This window comes from Equus quagga, chromosome 5 (genome assembly GCF_021613505.1).
Source record: "Equus quagga isolate Etosha38 chromosome 5, UCLA_HA_Equagga_1.0, whole genome shotgun sequence".
Taxonomy (NCBI): Eukaryota; Metazoa; Chordata; class Mammalia; order Perissodactyla; family Equidae; genus Equus; species Equus quagga.
Window position 1 is genome coordinate 45,599,312 of NC_060271.1, and position 24,925 is coordinate 45,624,236.

General features: G+C 55.5%; 1 protein-coding gene across 1 annotated transcript in view; it reads right to left on the reverse strand.

Moving 5' to 3' along the window:
• Positions 1 to 24,925, reverse strand: part of AJAP1 (adherens junctions associated protein 1) — a 136,409-nt gene that overhangs the window by 10,470 nt on the left and 101,014 nt on the right. Inside the window, exons 3-5 of the mRNA XM_046660091.1 lie at positions 11,028 to 11,115; positions 8,374 to 8,616; positions 6,392 to 6,522 (exon numbers count right to left, since the gene is read on the reverse strand). Of these exons, the coding sequence (XP_046516047.1) occupies positions 6,450 to 6,522; positions 8,374 to 8,616; positions 11,028 to 11,115 (404 nt within the window). The 3' untranslated portion in view covers positions 6,392 to 6,449. The remainder of the gene's footprint in view (positions 1 to 6,391; positions 6,523 to 8,373; positions 8,617 to 11,027; positions 11,116 to 24,925) is intronic.

Here is a 24,925-nt window from a genome sequence, read left to right on the forward strand (position 1 = left end):
ATCATAGCCAAGCCGGGGGGCACTTTCGCTTGAAGCTGCATCCCTGTTACAAGGAGGGGGCATTGTTTCTCTCTGCTGTTGCTCAGAGCTCCCACCAGCACCCTGCAACTACAGGAAAGTAGGACCCTCAAACAGCATAAAGGGGATTGCCACTGCACCCTCATCTATGCAGCCAATACAAATTAGAAAGTGGGTCAGGGACCCAATGATGCCACAGTGAAGGTGGGAAGCACTCAGCTGGAGCTCTGACCTGTTCACGGCAGTTCCCAGACACGGCAGCCTGACTGGCCCCATCCCAGTCGTCTTTGGAGCAGTTCAGAAATACAGATTCCTGGGCCCCACTCTGGAGACCCAGAATCATGTCCTCTGGGCGGGTGAATATGGGCTTCTACAAGCTCTCCAGGTGACTGATGACATGCCAGCCCCGGGCCCATTACCCTGTTCTTATCAACAGACCAGGGTATGGGGTTCTTTCGGCTGAGTGAAATAAGCCAGCTGGGTGATCCCCACCAGGACTGAGGGGCACACAGGTGGGGGGCCCTTCTGCGGGCTTCAGGATGGCACCGGCTCAGCACCGTCTCTGTTGTCCTCTCCAAGAGCCTTAGCACATGCAGGTCTATTCCCCCTGGAGTGGAGGGGGTGTGCCTGCTCCCTCTCTAGGACCCCTCCTGGTCTGGACAACAGAGGCAGGGCCCCGCTCATCACCTTACCCACTTGCCTTCTACCTTCAAATGCCACCTGTTTGGGCAACTCCAGGAGGCCTAAATAGAGCATCTACTCATCTCCCGTGGGGTCGCCCACTCTGCTGTGAGCAAGGGTGTCACCTCATCAGATGGGTGCTGGACTACTCAGGGTAGCTTTCCTCCAGCTGCATCCCGTCTCCGCCTACCTCCTGCGCTTTCTAGAATTGGGGGCGGGGGGCTGACAAAGTGAAGGAATTAAAACGAGAGAAGTGTCCGTCTTGCACGTCTACCTTCATTCTGATGTTTTGAAAGTTAAAAAATGCAGAGACAAATACCGTATGATCCCACTTCTATGAGGTCTCTGGAGGAGTCAAATTCAGAGACTGAGAGTAGAATGAGGGTCCAGGGGCTGGGGCCGGGGCGGGGAGTGAGAGTTTAAGGGCGACAGAGTTTCAGTTTGGGAAGAGGCAGCAGTTCTGGAGATGCATAGGGGTGATGGTTGCACAACAAGGTGAATGTACTCGATGCCACTGACCTGTACACTTAAAAACGGGTAAAAGAGTAAACTTTATGTTATGTCTCTTTCACCACAATTTTAAAAATTAAAAAAATATATTAAAAAGGTATGGGGACACTAAAAGCTTGGCCCAGTGACTATCCACCCAGTTCTGGCAGCCTGGGACAGCCTCTGGTTTAAGCTGCCATCAGTCGTCCTCTCACTCTCAGATGGGTCCAGGGTTGGACCACTGGTTGTTGGCTGCCCGCCCTGACAAGGAAGGTTTCCTGCAGAAGGTTTCCTTGCCAGCGGCTACTTTCTGGTCCCTTATTCTGACCTTAACTAGACCGATCAAGGTGGGAGGCTGGCTTCTGCTCCTTCCCTCGGGCAGGCCTCTCCTGGGGGTTTTCCCAAATAGACCTTGTCCCACCACGTTCCTACTTCAACGTCTTCAGTGCTTCTGACTCGGCTCTTCGGACCCTTCCCGACCCGGTCCCGCCTACCGTTCCCCTCATCCCTCTCTCTTCCTCTTCTTCTCCACTTTCCAGGCGGCACCCCAGCCTCCAATGGCAAGTCTCAGACCTCAGCTCCTTCAAGGTGCTGCTGACGGTCACCTCCCTGGGGAGGCCTTTGTGGACGCCCCTCTCTTCCTAACGTGTTCTCTATTCCGTTTCTGTCTATTGCAACATCCGGTTCTGTGGCTTCTCGGGCAGAGGATGAGCTGTGCTGGTGTTTATCTGGGCGTGTGTGTGTCACGTGCCACCCCAGGGGTCAAGGGGTGCCTGCCAGGTCCACCTTTGGTTCGCCCGGGTTCCAGCTCCGACTTGGCCCCAAGAGGGAAATCACCGCTGGATGAAGCTGAGAGAAGAGGCGTCCGCGTGGAAGTAGCCTTGTCCTCGGCCCCTGACAGTGACACCTGGGACGGCCTGCACGGCTGCCTGCAGGTGGACACTCAAGGGAGAGCCGCATGGAGAATTGACTGTCAGGCCACCTCGGGGTGGAGCCTCTTTCAAACCGATGGGCATCTGTCTCTACCCAGTGTCTCGGGATGACACAGACAGCCAGGGAGATGGCTCCAACCCTGCGCCTTGAATTGGCAAGCTAAGAACAGGGCTGGCTTCCTGCAGAGGTGGATGGGTCCCCTGCAAGGGGCTCCTGCAAGGGCAGTGTCAGCCCGTCAGGCCAGGAGGAGGGTCTGAGGCCCCCAAGGGCACCTTCCAGGCCTGCCCCCCGTTCCTGCCAAAACTCTGCTGCTTGCACTCAGCCCAAGGTGCAGGGGAGCTGGTGCTTTTCTGTTTCAGAGGCTCAGCACGTGAGCCTCTCGGCTGGGCACTGACCCGGCGAGGGGCCGGAGAGGGACGCGCGTCCCAGGCCACTTGGGAAAGACTGACAAGGTGAGTCCTCCACGTCTTGGCTGGAGAAGGACACGAGCAAGGACGTCCCCGACCAACAGGGGAAGCCTTGTGCCAGCGAGGGATCTGAGACATCGGGATCTGGATAAACCCTGACTTTGGGGAAACTAGCGCCCTCTGCTGCCCAGAAGGGGCTTCTCAGCTCGCCCGGCCCCCTCCCGGCTCCAGACACACAGCGGGCCTTGGGCTTAATGATCAGCGTCTGCTTTTGCAAAACAAAGAGAACAGACAGACTACAGCAAGAGCTGCCTGGAGCGCTGTGCCTGCTAGTCAATTCCCCCACATCCCAAAAGGGCCGCTTCCCCCCAAAGTTTTCCTTGGTGCTGGTTCTCGGCTTAGAGAGAATGGTTTCCAGAAGGGTCTGGATGTTGCTTTGGAAAAAAGTGTTCCTTTGCATTTCAAAAGCTGGATCTTCTGTTAATGTATTTTTTAGAACAAAGCGGGAAGGCTCAGGTGTGGTTCTTGTTTTTTATTACTTACGTCTTCAGTGTGTTTTTGCAAATAATAATAACACATGATTTATTTCTCTCTTGCTTCAGATGCAAGAGCTTTTATTACTTTTCAGGCTCCCTTCGGAATGAAGTGGCCTTGGCAAATGGGAAGATCTGAACACTAATGAGGTTTTCTGAAGTTTACTTGTTACATGAAAAATGACAGGAAATTAGCCCAGAGCCAATGGCAGGCACATCCTGTGTCCAAGGTTCTTTCCCTGCCACGCCGGGGGAAGGGCAGCTGCTTCTGTCTCATCCAGAGCAAGCCAGCCCCTCCTTGGAGGTCTGAAGGAGGCAGGAGGGGGCTGGAATCTGTCGCAGAGACTGAATCTAGGGAGACAGTGACCGTCCGCCCAGGCCCGGGCGCCGGCATCCACACGTCCGGGCGTTGCTGACAACCGGCCTGCCAGGGAGCCAACTTGGCCCCGGTCGGGCCCCAGACGTGCATGTGGGATGGCATGGGCAGACAAGACGGCGTGGTCTCAAACTGCTCTGTCATCATTAAAAATGCAGCAGAGAGGCTTACCAGCTCCGCACGAGATAAATATCTCCACCGGCTCTTAACTCTTAATTAAATGATTTAGTATTAATTGCTATTTATTTAAGGGACAATAAGTACCTAGTCAATCTGCGTGATCTTCCGGGCCATTCTCCGCTCAATGCTCATGTCCAGACATTAATTGCAAAAATCAGGGATTCTTAGAATCCAAATGCTTTCCTCCCAGCGAGTGAGAAACAGTCTTTCAGACACGCAGCGAGGAATCTTTAAGCACTTTTCAAGGACGCTCAGGGCTGCTTGCACGGCCCTCCTGGTCCCCGTCTGTAGGAACAATAGACGGCTGGAGGGGGTCCTCGCTCTGTGGCTGCAGGCGTGGCGGCTGAGTGCGGCCGGAGTCAGTCCCCTCGGCTCTTCTCACCTCTGAAACGGCCTCCGTGCGACCCACAGCGAGGGGATCAGGCTCCTTGGACACAGAGGCGTCTCCTTCTGTGAATGGCAGTAGTCCTGAGAAAGCTCCTCAGGCGGCGTTAGGAAGTGGGGGCCCGGCAGCTTGAGAAGAACGTGTCCCTCCCAAGGCCCATCCAGGGGTGCCCACATGGCGCATCCTTCCCTGGGGGTGGCACACGGGGAGAGCCCGTCAACGCTCTTTCTGGGACTCCTTTGGTGCCCCGTGTTGCCAGAAGGAGAGAACTCGACTAATGAGATGAGCAGGTTTTCTGGAGCAGAGGAGTAAAAACAGCACTGTTTTCCCACTTTGACTTTTTTAAAGTCAGGGCTGGAGATCCCCGTTCCCATGTGGATGAGGAGGCTCTTGGGCCAGGCTTTTGGGAGCTCAGGAGCTGACCACTCAGCTGCACGGCTCCTTGCCCCGCAGAATCAGGCTGACTGTCCCGGGGATGTCAATTTAGTTGGAAAGACCGACTTCACCTCCCACCACCCAACTCTCTTCCCACGCAGGGCCGGGCTGGCGGTGAACGGGACACAGAGGCACTGCAGAGGGTCCGCAAGGGGTGCTTGCTCTCTGATGGGTGGGCAGAGCCAGGAGGCTTGGGGGATCCGGCCCCGCCGCTTACAACCTGACTGACCTCAGGCAAGCCACTTAACCACCCTGTGCCTCTGTTTCCCCCTACGTAAGACGGGATTTGTGGGAGAACTGCAGGAGCTCGTAGATGTACACAGTGCTCCAATGAGCTGCCGTCTGAATGCCCACATTAGGGGACTGTCCCCCAGGCGGGTCTGCCTGGAGCAGGAAGTGTGGCTGCCTCCAGGCCTGTGGGCCCCCAGCTCCTGGAGGAAGGGGTGGAGCACTTTGATACGCAGGGCCAGCATCTCCCAGGTCAATGTTTTACGCTTTTATGCATTTTCGAAATCCTAACGAAGATGCTGGCAACCACCTGGCCCAGCCCTGCAGAGGCTTCACCAGGCAGGCAGGAACTCCACTGCTAATAAGCAAGCTCCCCGTTGCTAGCCTGGTTGGTTGGAACTCAGAAGCGAGCTCCACCCGTGGCCTTAATGAGGTGAGTCACATCGAGGCAGACAAAGGCAGAAGCTTTTGAAGGATGGGCCATGCCCAGCGCATCTGGCCTTGAATGGTTGAGGACAGACTGCCTCTTGCCCGCCTCACCTGCACAGTCTCAGCAAAGACCTTTTGGGGGGCTTGCTTTCCATTCTAATCTAATTACGTCTCTTTGTTCTTTGGCTGAACATCATGCTAAGCAGATCATTTTGGCTTCAGGGTGGGCAGTAATGGATGGAATTAGGAACTGACCGCTTCATTCCTACTTCTGAGGGCAGTTGGCCCCCAGCTCAATGGCGCGGGCTGAGTCCTTAGAGGTCCCGTGTGCTGCCCGCCTGCCCGGGCCCCCACTCCACTCTGAAGGCGGCCTTGTCCGTTCAGTTCCCCATTTCAGAAGGTGAGCAAACTAAGGAAAAATACTTTCAAATATCAATATCCCAACCTAGAAGTTGGGTTCCCATCTCATGGAAGAGATCTGACGTCACGTTGAAAAGGAATATCTGGGGGAAAAAAGACGCTCTCTGTGGATGAGCAAAATGCGGACCCTCAGAAAACCTAGCACTGAAAAGTAAAACAAAGACAGAACCCTGGGTGGCATCTACTGACTGTGCACACAGAACGTGCAGCCACGGGGGCGAAATGCTCCCCCCAGCAGCCGGGCGTTTGGAGAAGAAAGCAATTTAATGTCAGCATTAAAGTTAATATCATTGAAAGCAAACCAAATGTTCCTATCCAGCAGAGCGTGGAGAATTCATCCTGCCTTCGTACCGGTCCCTGGCTTCAAATTAGTAGATGTCTCAAGTCTTCACTTCCTTTCTTTATCATTTTCCTTCTTATCTCCTATTTTTATGTTTCAAAATTGTGTTTTAATTCTGCCTGGCGCCCTTCCTTCGATGTGCAGGCACGTGGCGGCGGTGTGACGCCGGCCCACTTGGCCGCTGAGCCATCTCTTCGCGTTGAGGGAAATGAGAGCTGTGATAGCAGCTCATTCAGGAACTGATCCTCCCTACCCCACAGGCCACGCCCGCCCTTCCTCGAGGATGGGCCAGCGCTGACAGCATCAGCCCTGGTGCCGAGTCGGGCTTGTGGGCGTCTGTTACTCCCCTCCCGGGACCTGGGGCATGTCTAACAGGTGCAGCAGAGAGACCACAAGCCCAGCCCTCCAAGTGGGGAAACGCCGGTGGAATGCCACCCGCCACAGTGAGAAGGGCTCCTGGTTACCCCACAGTGGAGACAGGTGGGGAAGGTGAGGCAGAGGGAAAGACCAACCATGTCCAAAAAGAGAGATACGTACCATAAAATAGACACATGGCGTCTGCCCTGCCCCAGGAGGTAAAAAAGACTTCGGCCAGTCAGCAGGAGATCTCAAACCATTTCTCAGACACAAAGGCCACAGGAATAAGATGCCGATCAGAAGAAGAGGGTCTGCAGCAAGAAGAAAAACAGGCTCGCACGTGCTGGCGTAACACGGCCGGGCCCACACGTGCTGGCGTAACTCGGCCGGGCAGGCCGAGTCAGGCTGCAGCAGAAAACTGGCTTTTGAGCAGAAAAGAACCCAGGAAGTCCATGCCCGGCTTGGACCCACTGGCCTGTGGCAGGAAGGGCCCCTCTGCCTCCCTGTGGCCGGCCATGCTCACTTCCCCGCCTCCCAGAGGCCTTGGAGGACGCAGCCTGAGGGATCCGTGCACAGGAGGAGTCTGGCGCCAAGGCAGGAAGGCTGGTGCTCCAGTACATGGTGGCATCTCCAGATTTTAGTTTTTGAATTCGTGGGACAAGCACAAAGCCCCGTGTCTCTGCCTGAGAGAGCAGGAGTTCCACCCACGTTCTCACTTAGAGGCAGGGCCTGAGCCCTGAAACAGCTGCCCTGTATTTTGTCACCTTTGAGACTAAGCTTCCATTTCCCAAGGCCAGGGGGAGCCAACAGGGCAGTACCTTCCGCCAACAAGCAAGAACCGGTTCCGCCCAATGTACCGAGCCAGGGCGGAGGAGCGCCAGCCATGCCCGTCCTGCACGTGGACAGGGCTCTCATGCCACCCAGGACACAGGGGCGGAGAGTGGGACAGAGAGGAACAATGACCCCTCCACAGCTCCCAAGGCTGAAGCCCTGGTTCGCCAGGATTCACACCCAAACCGACACACACATTCAGTGGAATGGTTTGAAAATCCTTTTGCCAATTCTCTGTGAACTCGGCCTTCTGGAAGGCTGGGATGCAACCAATGTGCTCCCCAAATGCTGCTGAGTGAAAGGAAAGTAGTTTGTTTAGAAGGATGGTTCTGAGGTTTCTGCTGTCCATTCTCCTCCTCCGGGAAGGGAGCCTCTCAGACAGAGAAGACGGCAGCGTCCAGCGTGGAGATGGGAGAATAGGAGTGGCTAGAAGTAATTGAAGGAGCATTCGCTCTTCTCGTGGGCAGGACGGACACATTAAGCGCGGGCACTGTGGCTACAGGCGGCCCTCACTACCAGGGCTCTGCCTCCCCTGATGAGCAAGTAAACCAGGGGCCAGCAAGCCGGTGACCCTGCGTCCCCTCGACCATGGTTCCGGGGACCCTTCTGGGCACCCCAGGCAGTGTCCCCGGCTGCGGGTCCTGCTGCTGACAGACGGCCCTTCAAGGCAGCCTGGTTCCTACTCATTTCTTCCTAAGCTTTTTAAGTTGTTGGAGAATTTTTTTTTTTTACTTTACAAAATGATGCATGAATGCATGCTCACTTAAAAAAATAGCTTATTGATGTTTTAATCTAATTCCGGATAAACCTTCAGAAGCTGACTCAAGGGTTTCTTCAATATTCCCAGGGATGGTCTTAGGGCCATGGCTTCTCTGAGAGATTACACATGATTAATAAAAAAGAGCATTTAATAACCAGGAGTCTGGTTGGTATTTGATTGTTTTGCTAGATTTGCTGCTGACATTTTATTGATGGGGTTCAGAGATGCTGACCGGGGAGCCATCCATCAGGGTTTGTTGATATTTAGGAGGCCCGGTACAGCAGAGCTGGCTGCACCATGACGCCGGTCTCGCCAGGTGGCACTGAGTGCTGGGGAACGCGTTGTGTCCACTATCCAAGCGAACGCTGGCTGCCGCCGCCTTCTCTCTCTGGGGAGAGAAACACCTGTGCATGTCTACCCTGCCCCTCTTGTTTCGCCAAATTGCCTTCCTGCACTTGCTCAGGCCCTTAAAGAGATGGGAAGGATGCCTCACATGGATCAACAGCCCCCGTGACAATGCGGTGCCACCAGCGGTTTGCAGCGGCCGGGGCTGGCCCAAGCATGAGCTTACCGGTTCCCGTTAAACGTGGATTTGTACTCCCCCGTTGGGTGCAGCGTCTCGTCGGTGTACACGGGCACGGATGCCCGGACACACTCGTGCGAGCACTGCAGGGTCTCGTTATAGGCCGTGAAGATGTCCAGGCTGCTGGGCACCCGGGCGGGGGTGAAGTCCGTCAGGTTCTGGCAGCTTTCCTCCTGCTGGTTGATTTTCCGCTGGTGGCTGTTCCTACGAGTGTTCCCGCTTTGGGCACAGCTGGAAGACACACAAGTCGGGGTGGGGTGGGGGGTGGGGGCGGGCAGATGCTGAAGCCCGCCCGGGAACATGACTCCAGCGCTAAACGGTGGAACCTTCGTCTCCAGGCGTTAATTATACATCATTTAATATTAAATGGTAATTCCCAGCCTCTTCAGAAAGATCAACCCCAATCAAGCAATCAGCTCTTTTTTTTAAATAAGATTTAAATTTTAAATGTTGTCATTATTGCAAGGAGGATTATGAAGTGAGCAGTTGAGCTGTGTTACCCCAGAGCTGAGGCCTTGTCTGGCCAAAGAAGGTCAGCTGGACAGTGATGCTGACTCGGTTTCCCCAGGAACACCTTGATGGGATCAACGCTGCTGGTGCTCATGGGGAAGCCCTTGAGTACAAGCTGGGGTGGCCCGACTGTTCATTTTGGAGCAGACTACTTCACTATCTTTGGGGAGAGTTGGGAAGTTGAGAGCCCGTGTGCTCAGCCCCTCCCCTGCCCACAAGTTGGAAACGACGTGGGATTGTCTGTCCTTCCCCTCCAATCTGGTCTATGGAGAGAACCATCCAGAGTGTCCCATGGACATCTGCTTCCATGTCCCATTCCTCTGGACCACGAAGGCTTCCAGACGTCCCCAAGAACACACATGGGAATCCCACCCTTCTCAGCCAAGGGATTTGATGGAGCAGACAATCAATGAGCCCTCCCCACCCCGGATGTCACTTCTGGCAAGTTCACAGGGACAGGCGGGAGACCCATCCCCACGGAGGGTGACAGCTGGGAGGAAATTTGGGGAGCCCAGGGAACCTTATCAGGGCACTGGGCACCTGGTCCCCTTCTCCTCTCCCCAACTCTGTGCTCAGAGCCGATGCAGAATGAGGGTGCTGCAAGGGGTGGAGGGGCCTGAGCCTGTGTCCCCAGAAGTCGTGGACATGCCCCTGCCTTGTCTTCCCAATGAGAGGAATCCCGACTGCTGGTGTGGAAGCCCCACCCCATAAATGAGGGTGAATGAATGAAAAAGTCAGGGGATCCCCAAGGTCATGGAACCCACTCATCCACCCTCTGCACTGTCTCCCTCGAGGGGCTGTAAACCCAAATGTGTGGGAAAACCAAGGGGAAGCTGGCCCGCTTTCCATGGTGGGTCACAAAGTCCGCTGTCTCCTCGGGAGAGGGGGCTTTTCCTTCATCAAGATGCTCGACGAGGGGTCAGCCCGGCGGTGTAGTGGTTAGGTCTGTGCTCTGTTTCGGCGGCCTGGGGTTCTCGGGTTTGGATCCCAGGCACAGACCTACACACCACTCATCAAGCCATGCTATACAAAGTAGAGGAAGATTGGCACACATGTTAGCTCAGGGCCAATCTTCCTCACCAAAAGAAGAAGAAGAAGACGAAGAAGAAGATGCTCGATGGGATTGTCCTGCCATGCGTCCACACGGTCCAGAGCTCTGGAGTGCTCCTCCAGCTGGCCAGCTCCTGCCTAAGTGGCCCCCTGTGAACTGAGTCTCGTCCTCGTCATCTGTCCCAGAAAATGCCCTGGGTCTCAGGCTTGCTGGCCATCAGGTGGCAGCTCCAGGCTTGCCAGTTCGGTGGGAGGTCTCTTTGGGGTTTTGCCACCCCCGACACCCATCGGCCCTGTCTGATTTCTGTCACACCTGCAGGCAGCAGGGCATCCTTTGGGTCTATTGCTCCACGAGGGAGCTCAAGCTCTGATGAAAGGAGCCACGTCTGCTGGAGGAGTGGCTGCCCGCAGACGGGGCCCTCTGTGGCGTGTGAGCAGCAGGTCACCCCGCAGCTCCCCGAGCTTCCCAGGGGTGAGCAGGTGTGTACACCCAGCAAGCCCAACCTCAAAGTAGGCCAATTTTCAGGAGGAAATAGGCAAAGACAGGCCGCCTGGAGCAAAGCAGTAACCTAGTTCGGCAAACACAGAGCGGCCGCGAGAGGGACGATGGATACAAGGAGGCTGGCCGAGCACCGGCCGCGGGGACAGCCTGGGACAGCAAGGGGCGGGCATGGACCAGTCCAGGCGGCTGGTAAGAAACACAGAAAAAGAGTCGTGCACCGGATGGGCGATGCCCAAAGGTCGCACCTGGATCCAGAGACAGGCTTTGGAGACAGGAACCTGCTGCCTGAGGAACTGTCAGGAAGCCCGGGCTCGCTCGAGTTCTGCAGGGAAAGCCCCAGTGGGGGCTACACCCCAGGGCAGTTGTCAGGGAGCCTGGCGCCCGTGGTGGCCAAGCTTCCCCAGGGCCTAGGTGGGTGGGCTGTGCCGCGGCAGAAGGGGCCGCTGGAGTCCCTGGCCCAAATGGAAAAACCCTTCCCTGGGCTGTGAGCGGCCAGGTTGGGTTTGATCCTTCTGTGCACGCTTCCCCACGGATGCCCACAGCCCCCCATTTCCAGGCCAGAGGAGCCGAGGATCCTTACCAGTTTTTTAAGACAAGAGTTGTAATCAGGGCAGCTATGACCATGATGAGGGAGACGGTGATGGTGATAATCTGATGGACAGCCAAACCTGGGAACAGAGAAAGGGAGAGGGGAGCTGTGAAACCAGGGCCGCGAGATGAAGGAGCCCAGGCACGGGATGGGCAGGCGGGGGCACGGACCACACGGGAAGATGGACAGAGGGGACGAGACACGTGTTCCTGTCAACCTGGACGTGCACGCGCCAGGTCCCGTCACTTGCAGTCTGCAGCCGCCCCGGCAAGGGGCCGTGTGGGGTGGCTGCCTGGGACCAGGACAGGCTCTCGGGTCTCTCCTGCCCCACATCACATCCTGGCAGGGGCTGTGGGCACCGGGGCTGCTCTCACCCGCAGTCTCAGAAGGGAGGCCCCAGCCCAGCCTCTCTCACTCCGCGAGCCATGACCCCGTGGGAGGCTGTCCTTTCTGCACGAGCCCCTCACCTGGCACAGGTAAGCTCTGGCTGAGGCGTCCCCAGTGCCGGTCACCCCATCTTTCTCTCCTCGCACCCTGGGTAAGCCTGCTCCTCCATTCTAAGCACCAGCGCAGCTGGTTTGCGAGTGGGAGCCGGGTTTGGCCGGACCCAGGAGGAGCCAGGATGGCCCCGGACTTCTTGGAAAGATGAGGGAGCGGGACACATGTGCTGAGAGCCTTGCAGACGCAGGCACTTGGATCACTGGGAAACAGCCTCTCTTTCCAGAGTTTTCTGTAAGAAGTTCACTGCCTGATGAGGTTCCAGGGAATAAAAGTTCCAGGTCCAGTGGCTGATGCTTCCTGAAGGCCCAGAGGAGCATCGGCGGTCTGGCCTCGCCGCCCGGTCCTTGCTCTGTGTGCGTATGCGTGGTGGTGGTACAGAGGCAGCAGAAACAATAGGACAGGGACAGAAGGACCAGCCACTCCAGAAACAGGGCAGCCAGAGCCCCAGCTGAGCTGTCTGTGAACCCCACACATGGGCAGCCGGGGACAGGAACTCTCTCCTGTACTCTCCCTCTGCCCCCCGCCCCCTGCACCACCTCCCAGCAGCCACAGACACGGGGGGGGAGGAAAGGCAGGCTGGCAGCAGCTTCCACCTCCAGCCCCCCATGTTCCTCCTGACGAGACATCTGTCACATCTTTCCCGGGACACGGACTCTAAGGGCCCCTGCCGGCGGACTCCACTGGTCAGTTAGGACCATTGGGAAGGTCCAGAGATCTGGCCCAGCCTTCCTGCTGTCAGCGAGAGCCACACCCAAGGGGCTGGGCGATGGAGGCTGTGAGGGGCTGCGCCTCACCCCACAGAAGTGCCGATCCCTGCTGGAGCACCGGTCCCCCTCCACGCCTGGCTCCCCATCCAGATGCCCATTTGCAGAGACCCACCCATCACACCTGAGGGGTCCTGGGGCGAGAGCACGCCGCACGTGTTCCCCTGTGGAGGGCTTCAGACGGAAAGAGTTTTCTGGCGGCCTCCCAAGGACACAGTCTCGCAAACAGATGTTACCTCTCTACTGACGAGGAGCCTCGTGGGGGGAATTCTAACAAACGATGCAAAGTTGGTGAGGCCAGAAAGCAAGCTTTCCCTTCCTGTTCGCCTCTCTTCCGAGCTGTTTCTCGTTCTCACGAGGGAATCTCATCCTGAGCCCACAGGGTGAGCACCACCAGGAGAACTGGGGCGCATACACGGACGTCGTGGGCCTCCCTTCATTCGTTCTTCCATCCTTTGATTCCAGAACCATTTATTGAGCACCTGCTGAGTGCCAGGCAGTGACAGTTTTGACCAATTCAGCTGTGGTGCCACCCTCAGCAAACAGCTGCTCTGGTGCCATTTTTTAAAGGGGCAGCACTCACTGCTGGTTCTGGCCAACGGTTTGCTATTCAGTTGCGCCCAATTGGCGGCATCTGCTAGAAACTTCTAGGCCAGCTTTCCTTCTCCTCTAGGACTGCCAAATCGGCTTGCCAATGGAGTTGAAAGCTAGCTGTGCCACAGGGGCCACCCTCAATCTCACCAACAATGGAGGGCCCACCAGCCTCAGTAATCCCTGTTTATTCACCAGCTTCCCAGAGACCCAACTCAGACTTTGTTGGCAGAGGGAGGTTGAAAAGGATGTCTAGTTTAATGAACAACCAGGGAGGATGGCTGCTCAGTCTCCCCTCACCCTCCATCCTGTGTCTGTGCTTCCTTTGATGAGAAGGATGCTGGTGACGATGGTGGTGATGATGGTGATGATGATGATGATGATGATGATGGTGATGATGATGATGGTGATGATGGTGACGATGATGCTGATGGTGATGAGGATGGTGATGACGATGATAGTGATGAAGATAATCATAGCATGCTCAACAAGTGGTAGCAATCGTCAGGTGTGTATTATCCCATTTACGCCTGCCAACAACTCTCAAAGGCAGATACTGTCTTTTGTCATCATTAACGGAAGTGAGAACTCTGGGCAGGTTTATGTAAACTCCTTGGGTCAGCAAGACCTGTGGGCTCCAAGGCCACCCTAAGAGCAGTAGTGTTGTACGATTCCAAGCTCGGACTTTATTCGTCTAAGTTTTGGCTTTGACCTACCTGCCTCACTGCTTCTGAGGCAGAGGCTGGCCCCTCTCCCCTCTATGTTCCTGGGGGAGAACACGCTTCTAAATCATGGAGGCAGGTGCCTGAGCCCCACCACCTCCTCAGGGACAGAGCCCTCGGGGAGCGCCGCGGGCCCATGCCCAAAGCCCCTCAGCCCTCTCTAGGCAGGTCACACCCCAATCTCCACGGCAAGAACTAAACCTTGGTTTCTTGCGCTAAATCTGCCATCTTCTGGGTCAGGAGAATTCAACAGCTGAGGGGTGGGTAATGTCAAAGAGCACAGTGAGTGGGAGGGAGCCAACAGGAGTGTGGGGACCTGTTCACCTACGGGGCCATGCCCTGCTACAGGCACTGAGCGGCCCCCTGCAACAGCAGAGCACTCTCGTCCATTCCCCGGCCTCGGCAGGGCCAGAGGAGGCCCAAGGTTTGACCTTTCCTCTTCTTACTAAGGGGATTCTTCTGTGGGGTGAACATGTGCAGCGGCCAAACCCCTTGGAAGGGAAGAGTCCGTGACCAGCTGTGGCTCAGATGGCTCATTCCCTCCCATTCCCCCTGCGGGTGAGGACAGGAAAGCACTGACTCTCTTCTGATGGATCAAAGAAACTGAGGCCCTGAGGGGAAAACAGCAGCTCAAGGGAGCCCTCACCGAGGACTCAAGAATAGAAGCCCACACCTTTGCCCGAGGTCCTCAGGAGTCTCTGAGCCCCTTAAGAAAAGGCAAACCTCCATCATCCTTACAGCCACCCCTCCCTGCCATGCACGGCCTGACACAGCGCCTTACAACAGCAGCTGTGGGACTCACTGAGTCTACATCTGAAAAGCAGAGAATAAAAACCAGGGAAGAGTCAGAAAGGGAACAGCATAACCCCAATGTTTGCCCTGTGTTGGAGGCCCTTCTCCTGCCTTCTGCGTGAGTTTCTCTGTAGGACTTGCCAAATCAACAATTGGAGGAAACGGTATGTGGGTTCATAACCAACTAAGATCATCTGGGCAGAAATACAATAGTATAACGACTACGCTTTCTGGAAAGACTTCTCTACCCCAGGCACCTTGCTAAGTCTTCACACACGTGATCAATTTAACACATCGCCCATCTGTGGTTTCGCACCTGCCTGATACTCAAAGGAGTAAAATGACTTTCCCATAGTCATTCGGCAGAGCCAGGGTCAAGGGCAATTCTCTGCTCTGGAGTCCTGGTGAAAACCAAATATCTAAGTCCAAATCGAACACATCTGTGGCCACTTCCTGGCAATAAAATTGGTTAGAGGTAACAGCTCACTACTCCTCACATACTTGGCTTGCAAAGCAACTGGCCTTGTGCTTCGCCGCCTGGCCTGTGGCTCTTGATGGGCCGCTGGGCTCCAGTGTAAGGAATCAATGGCTACCAGTGGACCCCACAGGCCCCACGCTTCTGACAGGTGGTAAGAACGATGTTTGTAGGAAGCAGGTTGGAAGATGGAAAATCCATAAGGATGCTTCACCATTTCCTGTCCTCAGGGGTCAGCTACTAAGAAGAGAGCAGAACAAGACGCAAGAAGTTGTGCAGCATTTCTGTCCTGGCATCTAGTCCTCCCCAAATGCCAGGAGTCATTTCCCCACCTGTGTAAGACCCTTAAGTCTTCGCATGGATCCTGGGCAGGCAAAGCTTGCCCTAAAGGTCCATATAGTAAATATTTTAGGTTTTGGGGGGAGCACGGTCTCTGTCACCGTTTCTCAACGCTGCCGTGATAGCGCAAGAGCAGCCACGGACAGTATGCAAACAAATGGCTGTGTTCTAATAAATCTTTATTTATATAAACAGACAGAGGTCAGATTTGGCTCATGGGCTACAGTTTGAGGACACCTGATTTGGGTGAATAATTGAAGGTGGCTGGGCTTACAAATTAAATAAAAGGATGCATCATTTCGAATGGCTAGTTAAAGCTGGGACTCAGACCACAATCCTTTGGTTCTGAACGCTAGAACCTTCACACTCCATCTTCAAAGGTTTACCGTCTTTCGAGATTTTCACTGGCCGCTGACAAGGTGATTTCAAAGACAGACACAGCTACTATCTTATCAAGTTGGGCCATAAAACCCAGCAGCGGGCAGCTTCGCCCCACTGGGTTTGTTCACGTGAAGTCGACGCGAGGACAGATCACTTCGTGTGACGGTCCCCCTTAAGAGCTCAATTAGAAAGGATTCTTGCTTTTTGGAAACTGAATCTCAGGGAGAATTTTACCCATTTGCTCCTTCCAGTGACGCTCAGAAATCTTTCAGCCATGTATCTCTCAATTTTCTCCATGAAGGTTGACAAGAAACCGCATCTTGCAAAAGACAAGGCCGTGGAGATCCTGCAATCGCTGTGGTGACGGTCCATGGACAGCGCTGCCTGCCCCATGCAAAGGACCCCGTTCTTAGGAGGACATCTCCCCAGCCGCTCTCCATCCTTACTAATTTCTCTTAGCAATCACACCTTAAATCACGTTCCCTCGGGTCAACCTCTGGTGGTCACTAAGTAACGCAGGCAGGACCATCTGTCCCATAAACCCCACTGACCCTGGGCAAGGCCATCCTCCAACAGGGTCTCTGCTAGCTGCCAGGTGGGCCGTGATTGGGTTGATCATGATGTCACCTTAAGGGAACATACACTTCATACCCCCAAGAAAGGGGAAAACAACAAACAAAACTTTCTCCCCTCCACTTCCAAGGTCAATATCAAATCCATCTTCAAACTCTTTGCAATTCAGACAAGGCCCCAGAGTGCGGAGCATGCTGTGCGGGGACTCTTGCCTCCCTTTCCTGACAGGTGTTATTGTTCCTGCTAATTTAAGGGTTCTTTCTGCTCCTGGTAATTGCCACTGTATACTAATGCGCTAGGAATCAGCTGCCATCCAGATAATGAAAAATTATACCCGGAATAATGGATGGGGACAGATGGATTACCAAGCTCTGCATCAATCAATAGTGCTTTTATGGTTATATTTGTGGTGGTTTGTAATAAGATCAGGCCCCGAAGATTGATGTGGAAGTTGGTAATCCATCTCCGGGTCTGGACGAATTTCCTATTAAACGAAACGTGGGCCGTTGTCCATTGCAAAAACAACCCCATCAAGGGCCTTCTTTTCTAGCCCTTGAGAGGAGTGAGTGGCACACCTGGCTGGGACGCTTGAGTGAAGGCAGGAACAACGGCCCTGGAATTCACCGAAGCAAAGGCACGACGTTTTTGTGTTTACAGCAGCTCATCTCACAATGCAGGGATCCCATGTGCCTGCGCTGTAGGAACAAAGACTCAGCGGCCAGTGGATCCAAGGATGTGCGTCTTCAGGGGGTTGACAGGTGAGAGGTGACAATGGGTGTTCAAAGTGGCAACTCTGTTGCAAAGAAACCGTTCCTTTTCCACAAAGGCTGCAGAACGATGACTCCTCAGTTCGCCCTTGACAAACAGCCTCTGGAACGTGGTGACGCTCACACTGCAAGAGGCCAGTCGACGTTCCTGAGCAGGTTTATGCTGCAGGGTTTACGCCGAGGTTTAGGCTTGTTCTGAGGCAGTAGGCCACCTTGGGGGTGGGGGCAGGATGCTGAGGAAAATTCACCTTCTAAAACTGGGATGTTCACAGACAAATAAGGCCACCAGCTTTGGTGGCAGGGGCACAAAGCCATACCATTTCCTGAGTGACCCTACAGAGCGTTCCATGGGGTGACTCATGGAGGAGCTTGAGCGAGGCCCATTGAGACAAGGCTCCTCTCACTGGAAATCCCTCTAGCTCAGGGCAGGATCATCCACAGAGAGCACAGAACACCACCGGGGAAACGGCTGTGCTGATGTCTCACAGGACTCGGCTTTGTCCCCACTACACGGTGAAAGTGAGTCCTCAAGGAATCACCCCAAAAGGACCTCAGAGTCAGGTGGCAGCAGTGGTCCTCACCCTGGACATCCAGCCATGTGTGGAGACATTTCTGACTGTCACACAGAAGGTGGGGTGATTCTATTGGCATCTGAGGGTGGGGGCCAATGATGCTGGCAGGATCCTGCAATGCACAGGATGACCCCATAAGAAAGAATGATCCAGCCCAAAATGTCAGTGGTCCTGAGGTTGTCATGGGAGGCTAATGGGAGAAATGCATGAACATCAAGAATTGGGCATCTGAGTCTCAAGCCCACGTCACACCATCTGAATTGATTCACTGGGACACCATCAGTGTGGAAGCCTGTGGTTAGCGAGTCAGAAATGTCCCTTGATCACACCCCATGTGGCCACACAGTGAGAAATGTGGTCTTTTCCCCCCATGTGCCCTCCTCTCCCTCCAGCCCTTCCTCAGGGATAGCACAGGCAGGCTGGGAGGGGCCTGCAGGCCTGATTCCGGCTGTTGGAGAGTCAGTCCACATCATGAACTGATGCTCATCCTACTGGGAGCGGGCGCCACATGTCCTTCCAAGTGAACTAGTTCACACACAGCTCACCACAACCCCACGACATGGGCACAAAGATGCCCCCGTTGCCACAGGGAGGTTAAGGGGGTTTCTCGAGGTTACACGGTGCAAGACCACCCTCAGGTTGAATAATTCCCTGGAAGGACCCACAGAATTGAAGAAAGCTGTTACACTGCAGTCACGGCTTATTACAGGGAAAGGATACAGACTCAAGTCAGCAACGGGAAGAGGCACGTGGGGCAGAGTCCAGGAGAAACCAAGCGTGGGCTTGTAGCCATCCTCTCCCAGGGAGGAATGTCACAGCACCAGCTCCTCCCAGTTATGACAGTGACCACACGCCCAAGTGTCACCAGCCAGGAGCTCCCTGAGCCTGGGTGTCCAGTCTTTGGTGGGGCTCCATCAGGTGGACATAGTCGACCTCCTGCGTGGCTGGTCTTAGTCTCCCGCCCCTTTAGAGGTAGAGCTGACATCCTATAGTCCAAGGCCCCCAGGTAAACAAAGACATTCTTATCAGGCAGGATCTTTCCAGGGCTTAGAGGTGACCTCCAGGAGCTGAAGTCAAGGACATTTCTTTGAGCAAGGTAGACTATTTACTGCACATACAGCTAAGACCCAGCAAACAGGGGACTCAGATCCAAGAAGCCTTGCTCTGGGGCCCGTGCCTTTAGTGTCTCCCCTGAACAACCTGTTGGAGCACAGTGGCCCCTTCTCCATAGGTGGATGGTCAGTGGCCGTGGCGCCACAGTCCAGGGAGCACCTGGGGATCGTGATACAAACCCTGCTGGCTGGGCCTTCCAAAGGGACTTGCCCTTGGACTCATATCCCCTGACGTTAGGCTCAGCTAAAGCTGTCCCATCCCTGGGTTGACCACATTGCAGAGCAAATCCCTTGGACAAGGAAACTTTCTTTGCACTTGGAGACTCCTCTGAATTTGAGAGCACGGAGCCACGGGCGGGGAGGCAGAGGGAGCCTAGGGGCTGAAACAGTCACACGGTCACACAGCAGCCAGATCCAGACTCCAACCAAAGCATCCATCTACCTCCACTTCTCAGCATCATCTCTCGACCACAGCTCAGCTTGCTCCGCGGCAAGCACTGCCCTTTCAGACCTGGGTGGGACGTGGTGGGCAGAGAGCTTGGGAAACTCCACGCCCTGGGTCGAATTGTGACCCCCTACAAATTCATGTGTTGAAGTCCTAGCCCCCCAGTACCTCAGAATGTGACTTGATTTGGAAAGAGGGTAGTTGCAGATGTAATGGGTTGAGTTAAGATAAGGTTGTACTGGGAGCAGGGTGGGCCTCAAATCCAAAATGACTGGTGTCCTTCCAAAAAGGAGACATTTGGGGACAGATAGGCACACAGGAAGAAGACTGGTGTGAGGCTGCCACCAGCCAAGGAACCACCAAAAGCCAGCAGAGTGGCCTGGAGCATCCTCTGCAGAGCTTGCAGACACCTCGATCTTTGGCTTCCGGCCTCCAGACTGTGAGCCAGTAAATTGCGCTGTTTACACTGTGGTACGCGGTCATGGCAGCCGTGGAAGCCAACTCTCCCTCGGAGCTGGAATGCCTTCTGAAGGCTCGGGTGTCTGGGGGTATCAGTGAGAGGCAAAGGGGCCCATGCCCTTGCTGTGTATTCACGACATCATGATCCGCTTCACAGCTGACTCCAGAGCCACCATCTCAACCGCACACTCTGTGGGCCCTGCGACAGATGACACCAGGACCTGGGCGTCCAGCCCCCGGACAAGTGACTTGGTTTCTCTGTAGCGGATTGGCCGGTGCCCCCCAGAATTCATGTCCACCTGGAATCTTATTGGCAAATAGAGTCTTCACAAATTTAATCAATTACCTAAGGACCTTGAGAAGAAATCATCCTAGATTCAAGGTGGGCCCTCGATCCAACAGCTGGTGTCCTTGTAAGAGACAGAAGAGGAGCGGACACAGACACAGGGAAGAAATCCACATGAAGGTGGAGGCACAGATGGAGCCACGCGGCCACAAGCCAAAGATTGCCGGTGGCCCCCAGAAGCCAGGAAAGGCTGGAAGGATCCTCCCCTGGGCCTCTGGAGGGAGGTGAGGCTGCCGACAGCTTGATTTTGGCTTCTGGCCTCCTGAACTGGGAGAGAACACATTTCAGTTGTTTTAAGCCACTTGGTTTGTGGTTATTTGTCACGGCAGCCCCAGGAAATTAATACACCCACTTTGCCTCAGTTTCCTCATTTGCAAAAAGATGGAGGGAGGATTTCTGCAGAGGATGCAGCCGCATGGATGGCCGCACGCCCGGGGCACAGGAAGCCCCCGTGAGTGCAGTTTCTTCTCCTGTGTGGCACTCGGGCTGGGCCTGTGCAGCCCCGCTCCTCTCTGCCCACGCCAGCAAATCCTCCAGAGATGCTGGAAAATGCAGATCCTGAGTCGGCAGCCTTCCCTCCGAGGGGCCGAGATTCTGTGTCTCTCCGCTCTTTGGGTTGAGGTCAGAAACCTAGGGCCCTCGGGCCACATGCAGCCAGATTTTGTAAATAAGTTATTGGCACATGGCCACGTCTATTCACTTATACATCAGCCAAGCCTGCCTTTATGCTACAACCGCAGGGTTGAGACCTGAAAGCCTAAAATGTTTGCTGTCTGGTCCTTTAAGGAAAAGTTTGGGGTCTTGCCCTAGAGGATGCCCGAGCATCCCAGGGTGGGCACTGTTGTGTGGCACTGGCTGGGGCACGAGTGGGCAGCTGGGAGGAGCGAGGGCTGACCCTCCATGACCCTGCCCACCCACTCTTCTCATGGACCTCTCCCACTGTGTGGTCATACGGATCCGGAAAGTCAAGCCTGCAAAGTCACCCTTGTGGAAAGCAGCGGAGGCTTTATACGCATTTCTGAACTGCATTTCACGGCTCTGAGAGTGGGTTACACACGGAAGCCAGGACCCATCCATCCATCGGGTCCCTCAGACTCACAGTCGGTGGGCAGCAGAGATGGGGATGCTGAATCAGGTCCCAGGAAATGTGCCTCCGAGCCTTGGACCCGGCCGCCCCAGGCGTGGAGATCAGACCTGCTCATTTACAGGCAGCATCGTTTCCGAGCAGGAGGCCAGTCCCGTGGGACATGCAAAGCCCCCCCCAGAGACAGGACAGGACTCTACACTTCAGAGCATGAGCATCGGGGCTTCTTAAGCCTGCCCCTGCCTCCTCCTCCCCCTGTTTTCCCCATTTCCTCCCAGGACTCTCGGGCACATGCACACGCATGCACACACGCAGGCACACACGCAGGCATACTGAACTTACTGCTCATCACTGAAGAACAGAAGCAGCTGATATTCAGCTCCGAGCTCAGGAGCCAACATGGAAATGACCCATTTCTTTCTCTTAACTCCCAATAGCATTTGAATATTTCAACAAAGGATGACAGGCTGAGAAGGAATGTGCTGGGGGAAGCCAGCATCGCTCCTTGCTAACAAGAGAGGTCAGGGGGGCTGGGAAGGGACACCCACGTGGCACCTATGAGCAGCGCTTCAGAGGGCAGAGGTTCCTTCTGCTATCAAAGCAGCTCGGTCCACGGAGCTGGGCCTGGCAGCCGGGGCTCTGGGTCCCACGTGTCAGCTGCAGAGCCTGTGACCGGATTACTCACCAGCAGCCCCAGTACCCACCATCTCGACGGAGTCTATATTTAGCCCATCAAATGGTGAATGGATCAAACCTCCAAGCAAGTGGCGAGGCTCTCCCCCACAAAGCCTGGCTGCTCTCCCTCGGAGCCATCCTTGCCATGTGACCTCGACAGTCCTGTTCTGCAGATGATGCTCCTGGCGCTGCCATGGTACTCCAGGTCCAACGCTGGCACACAGTAGGTGTGCGGGGGCTGGAGGCTTTCACCCTGCGTATCATTACAGCCAAGTCTGGGCAGACGCTCAGCCACCTTCCCGGAGCGAGACAGTAAGGGCACGGCCCGCAGCAGACTCTTGGTAAACATGTTCTAAACAGACGGGGGGACCAATGTCTCGTCTGTCTCAGAAAGCCCCAGGATGCTCAGAGCACCACGGCCCACTCCCACGCAGTGTCAGTCCCAGGGGTCTTAGTCTCACTAATTTTCATTGGAGGCTCTCTAAAAAGATATTCCCTGTGCCCCATCACCTACCTGAAGTAGACAGACGAGAGACTAAACCACAAGACATTTACCTCCCTGTGGTCTGCGTCCTTGTCACCTACTTATTTTCAGTGATGTTTCAACGTATTGACCGTGGCCCCAGATGGATACGCCCACCTAGAGGCTCCATCCAAGAGCAGGGCATTTGGGCACGACCTCCACCATCTACAGGCAGAGACCAGGCGAAGGATGGAGCAAGCAGATCTTGGATGCTGGGCAAGCACGAGAGGGGCACTCAGATCAAGTCGAGCAAGAAGACCCCTTGCTGTCGGTGTGTCACAGACAAAGACAAGATCGTGCAGCAGAAACAAACGTAACAACGGACTCGATCACACTTGAAGCCGGTTCTACTTGCATTCTGACCTCCGCTCTGTAACTTGGAGCTGCCTCCCTTCAGAATCGCTCAGAAGGTCGCAGGCGCAGCACAGGCAGCCTCTAGCCCAGCACAGAGCGGCCCACCATCGCTGCTCCTGTCCTGGGGTCTTGGGTAGAGGAAAGAGCAGTGTCTGGGACTCGGCCCTGAGAACCTGATCTCCGATGGAAGCTGCACCCGGACCCCTGGACCCACAAGGGTCCCTTGCAAGAACGCCTTCTGCGTCAGGCTGCCCGGAAGGAGCTATGCTGCTTGACGACGGTGCCGCACGCCCTTCACCAGAGGGAGACAGGGTAGGGCCATGTCTCTGTGCTGGGCCTGTAGGGCCACAGACGGCCACGCCATCATTTCTCTCCCTCATCCTCATGCAGGGCCTGACAGACCCCCAAAGAGACATGATTGAAGAGTGAAACATTGTGTCTCCTGAGGGTCCCTCTTAGATAGAAAAGTGCTATGTGTCCATTCAGTAGCTGTCTATTGAGGCCCTACTATGTGCAGGCACCAGTCTGGACACTAAGCTGCAGTTGGGGACAAGAGCAGGCCAGTCCCCAGCCTGAGCATGCGCAGTCAGGAGCTGAGGAGGCAGGCCAAGCAAGCACACTCAGAAATGAAAGTGCGCTGTATCTGCGACAAAGCTTCAATGATAAGAAGTATCAGAACCAATCAGGAAGTTGGAGAGAGGGTCCCCAAGGAGACTAAGACCATCCCCTGGGAGTGATATGTCACCACTGTGGCCCCAAGTTGTCCACCCCCAGACATGCTCTTTGCTGTGTCACTTTGCAGCACTCCCCGTGTCACTTCTGGGCTGCGCCAGCAATGAGAGCAGAGGCTGGACACAGGCACGTGTGTGAGGCTGGCTCTCATGCACTTTGCCATCGCCAGGAGAACATGCCCAGGCCAGCCACTGGCAGATGAGAGACACGTGGAGCAGAGCTGACAGCCTCAGTCACAGGAACTGAAGCCAGCCCAGATCAGCAGACAGACGGCAACCCCCAGGCACGTAAGAGGAGCCGAGACATACACTCTTAAGTTGTGTGCCCCGAGATTTGGTGCTGTTTGTTACACGGCATTTCTGGGGCCATAGCTAGCCGACACTCTGGGCAAAGAGGGGAGGGGATGGTCTTCCAGGCAAAGAGCAGGAACCGCATGCAGGAAGGGTGGGGTGGGGTGGGCTGGAGGCTCACGGCGGGAAGCCCTCACTGACAACAATACAGGGGATCACGGCTCCCGAGGGGGAAGGGCAGCTTCCCATCCAGAGAGCTCAGAGCATCATCAGACGTCACCAGGTGCTCCACCTGGTCTTCCCAGCCTCACTCACACTGCTGTCACTTCCCCAAAGAGCTGCTCACACAGGAGCCTCGTCTCAGACTCTCCTTTCAGGAACCCCGGGCTCTGCCACCTGGGATGAAGGGAAGGGATGTGGCACAGCTGGGCTTTGCTCTGCAGAGAGAGAGGGATTTAGGGAGGTGGCTGTGGCAGCCCGAAGGCACCCTGCCTGCAGGGACTATGGTGGACGCAGCCCTGCCTTCCCCAAAGACCCCGCTCAGCGCTCCAGAAAAGCAAGAGTTCTGTGCTCCGATCAGAACAGGGACCCTGTGCATGAAGCTTAGCTCCCTCCTGGAGACGCACGAGGCACAACTTTGAGAATCCTCCAGAAACGAAACCTACTTCAGAAAGTTGGTTGAACCCAGCGTTCCCCAGACAACGTGACACCTGCACGCTCCTCCCACAGAACAGCCGCGTCAGAACCCCAGGGGGAAACGAGTCTCCATGGAACTCGGCAGAACGTAGGCTCAGGAGAGGAGCGAGCCCCTGTCTCGTGGGCCTGCTCACTGCGGCTTCTCCAAATCCAGCACCCTATCCTCAGCCCTTGTGAGTATCTATGGGAAGGAAGGAAGAGACTCAGCTTGGGAATCGCCAGTCCAGGGGGACACTCCCTGGTGCCCAGTCATGGCTGGGATCAGCTCCTGCTTCAGAAATTAAAAGAAGAGCCAACCAGGATGCATGTCTACTACAAACGTTGCCCAGAACTTTGGAGCACGGGTCCTGGGCTCCGAGCCAGGGTACCCCGCCGTGTGGTGACAGTCATCTCTCAGGCCTCACAGAGCTGCTTCCTGCTGGACCGAGTCTCTGCCCTGGGCTGGCTGCTTCTCACTTGGGGTCCCGTGGTGGCCGCCCCTCCATCTGGTCGTTGATACAGCTGCAGAACTCCCTTGGCAGCCGCCTCCCAGCGAGCTCTGAGTCAACCCTCAGGGTTCAACAGAGTCTGAGAGGCAGGGGGGAGGTCCGGCCTCATCTCCTCCGAGCACCTGGCCGTCCGGCTGGCTCAGCTCTGCCTTCAAAATCCACTGAGAGTGTGAGTGGAGCCAGCAGGAGGGAGACGGCCACCCCTACA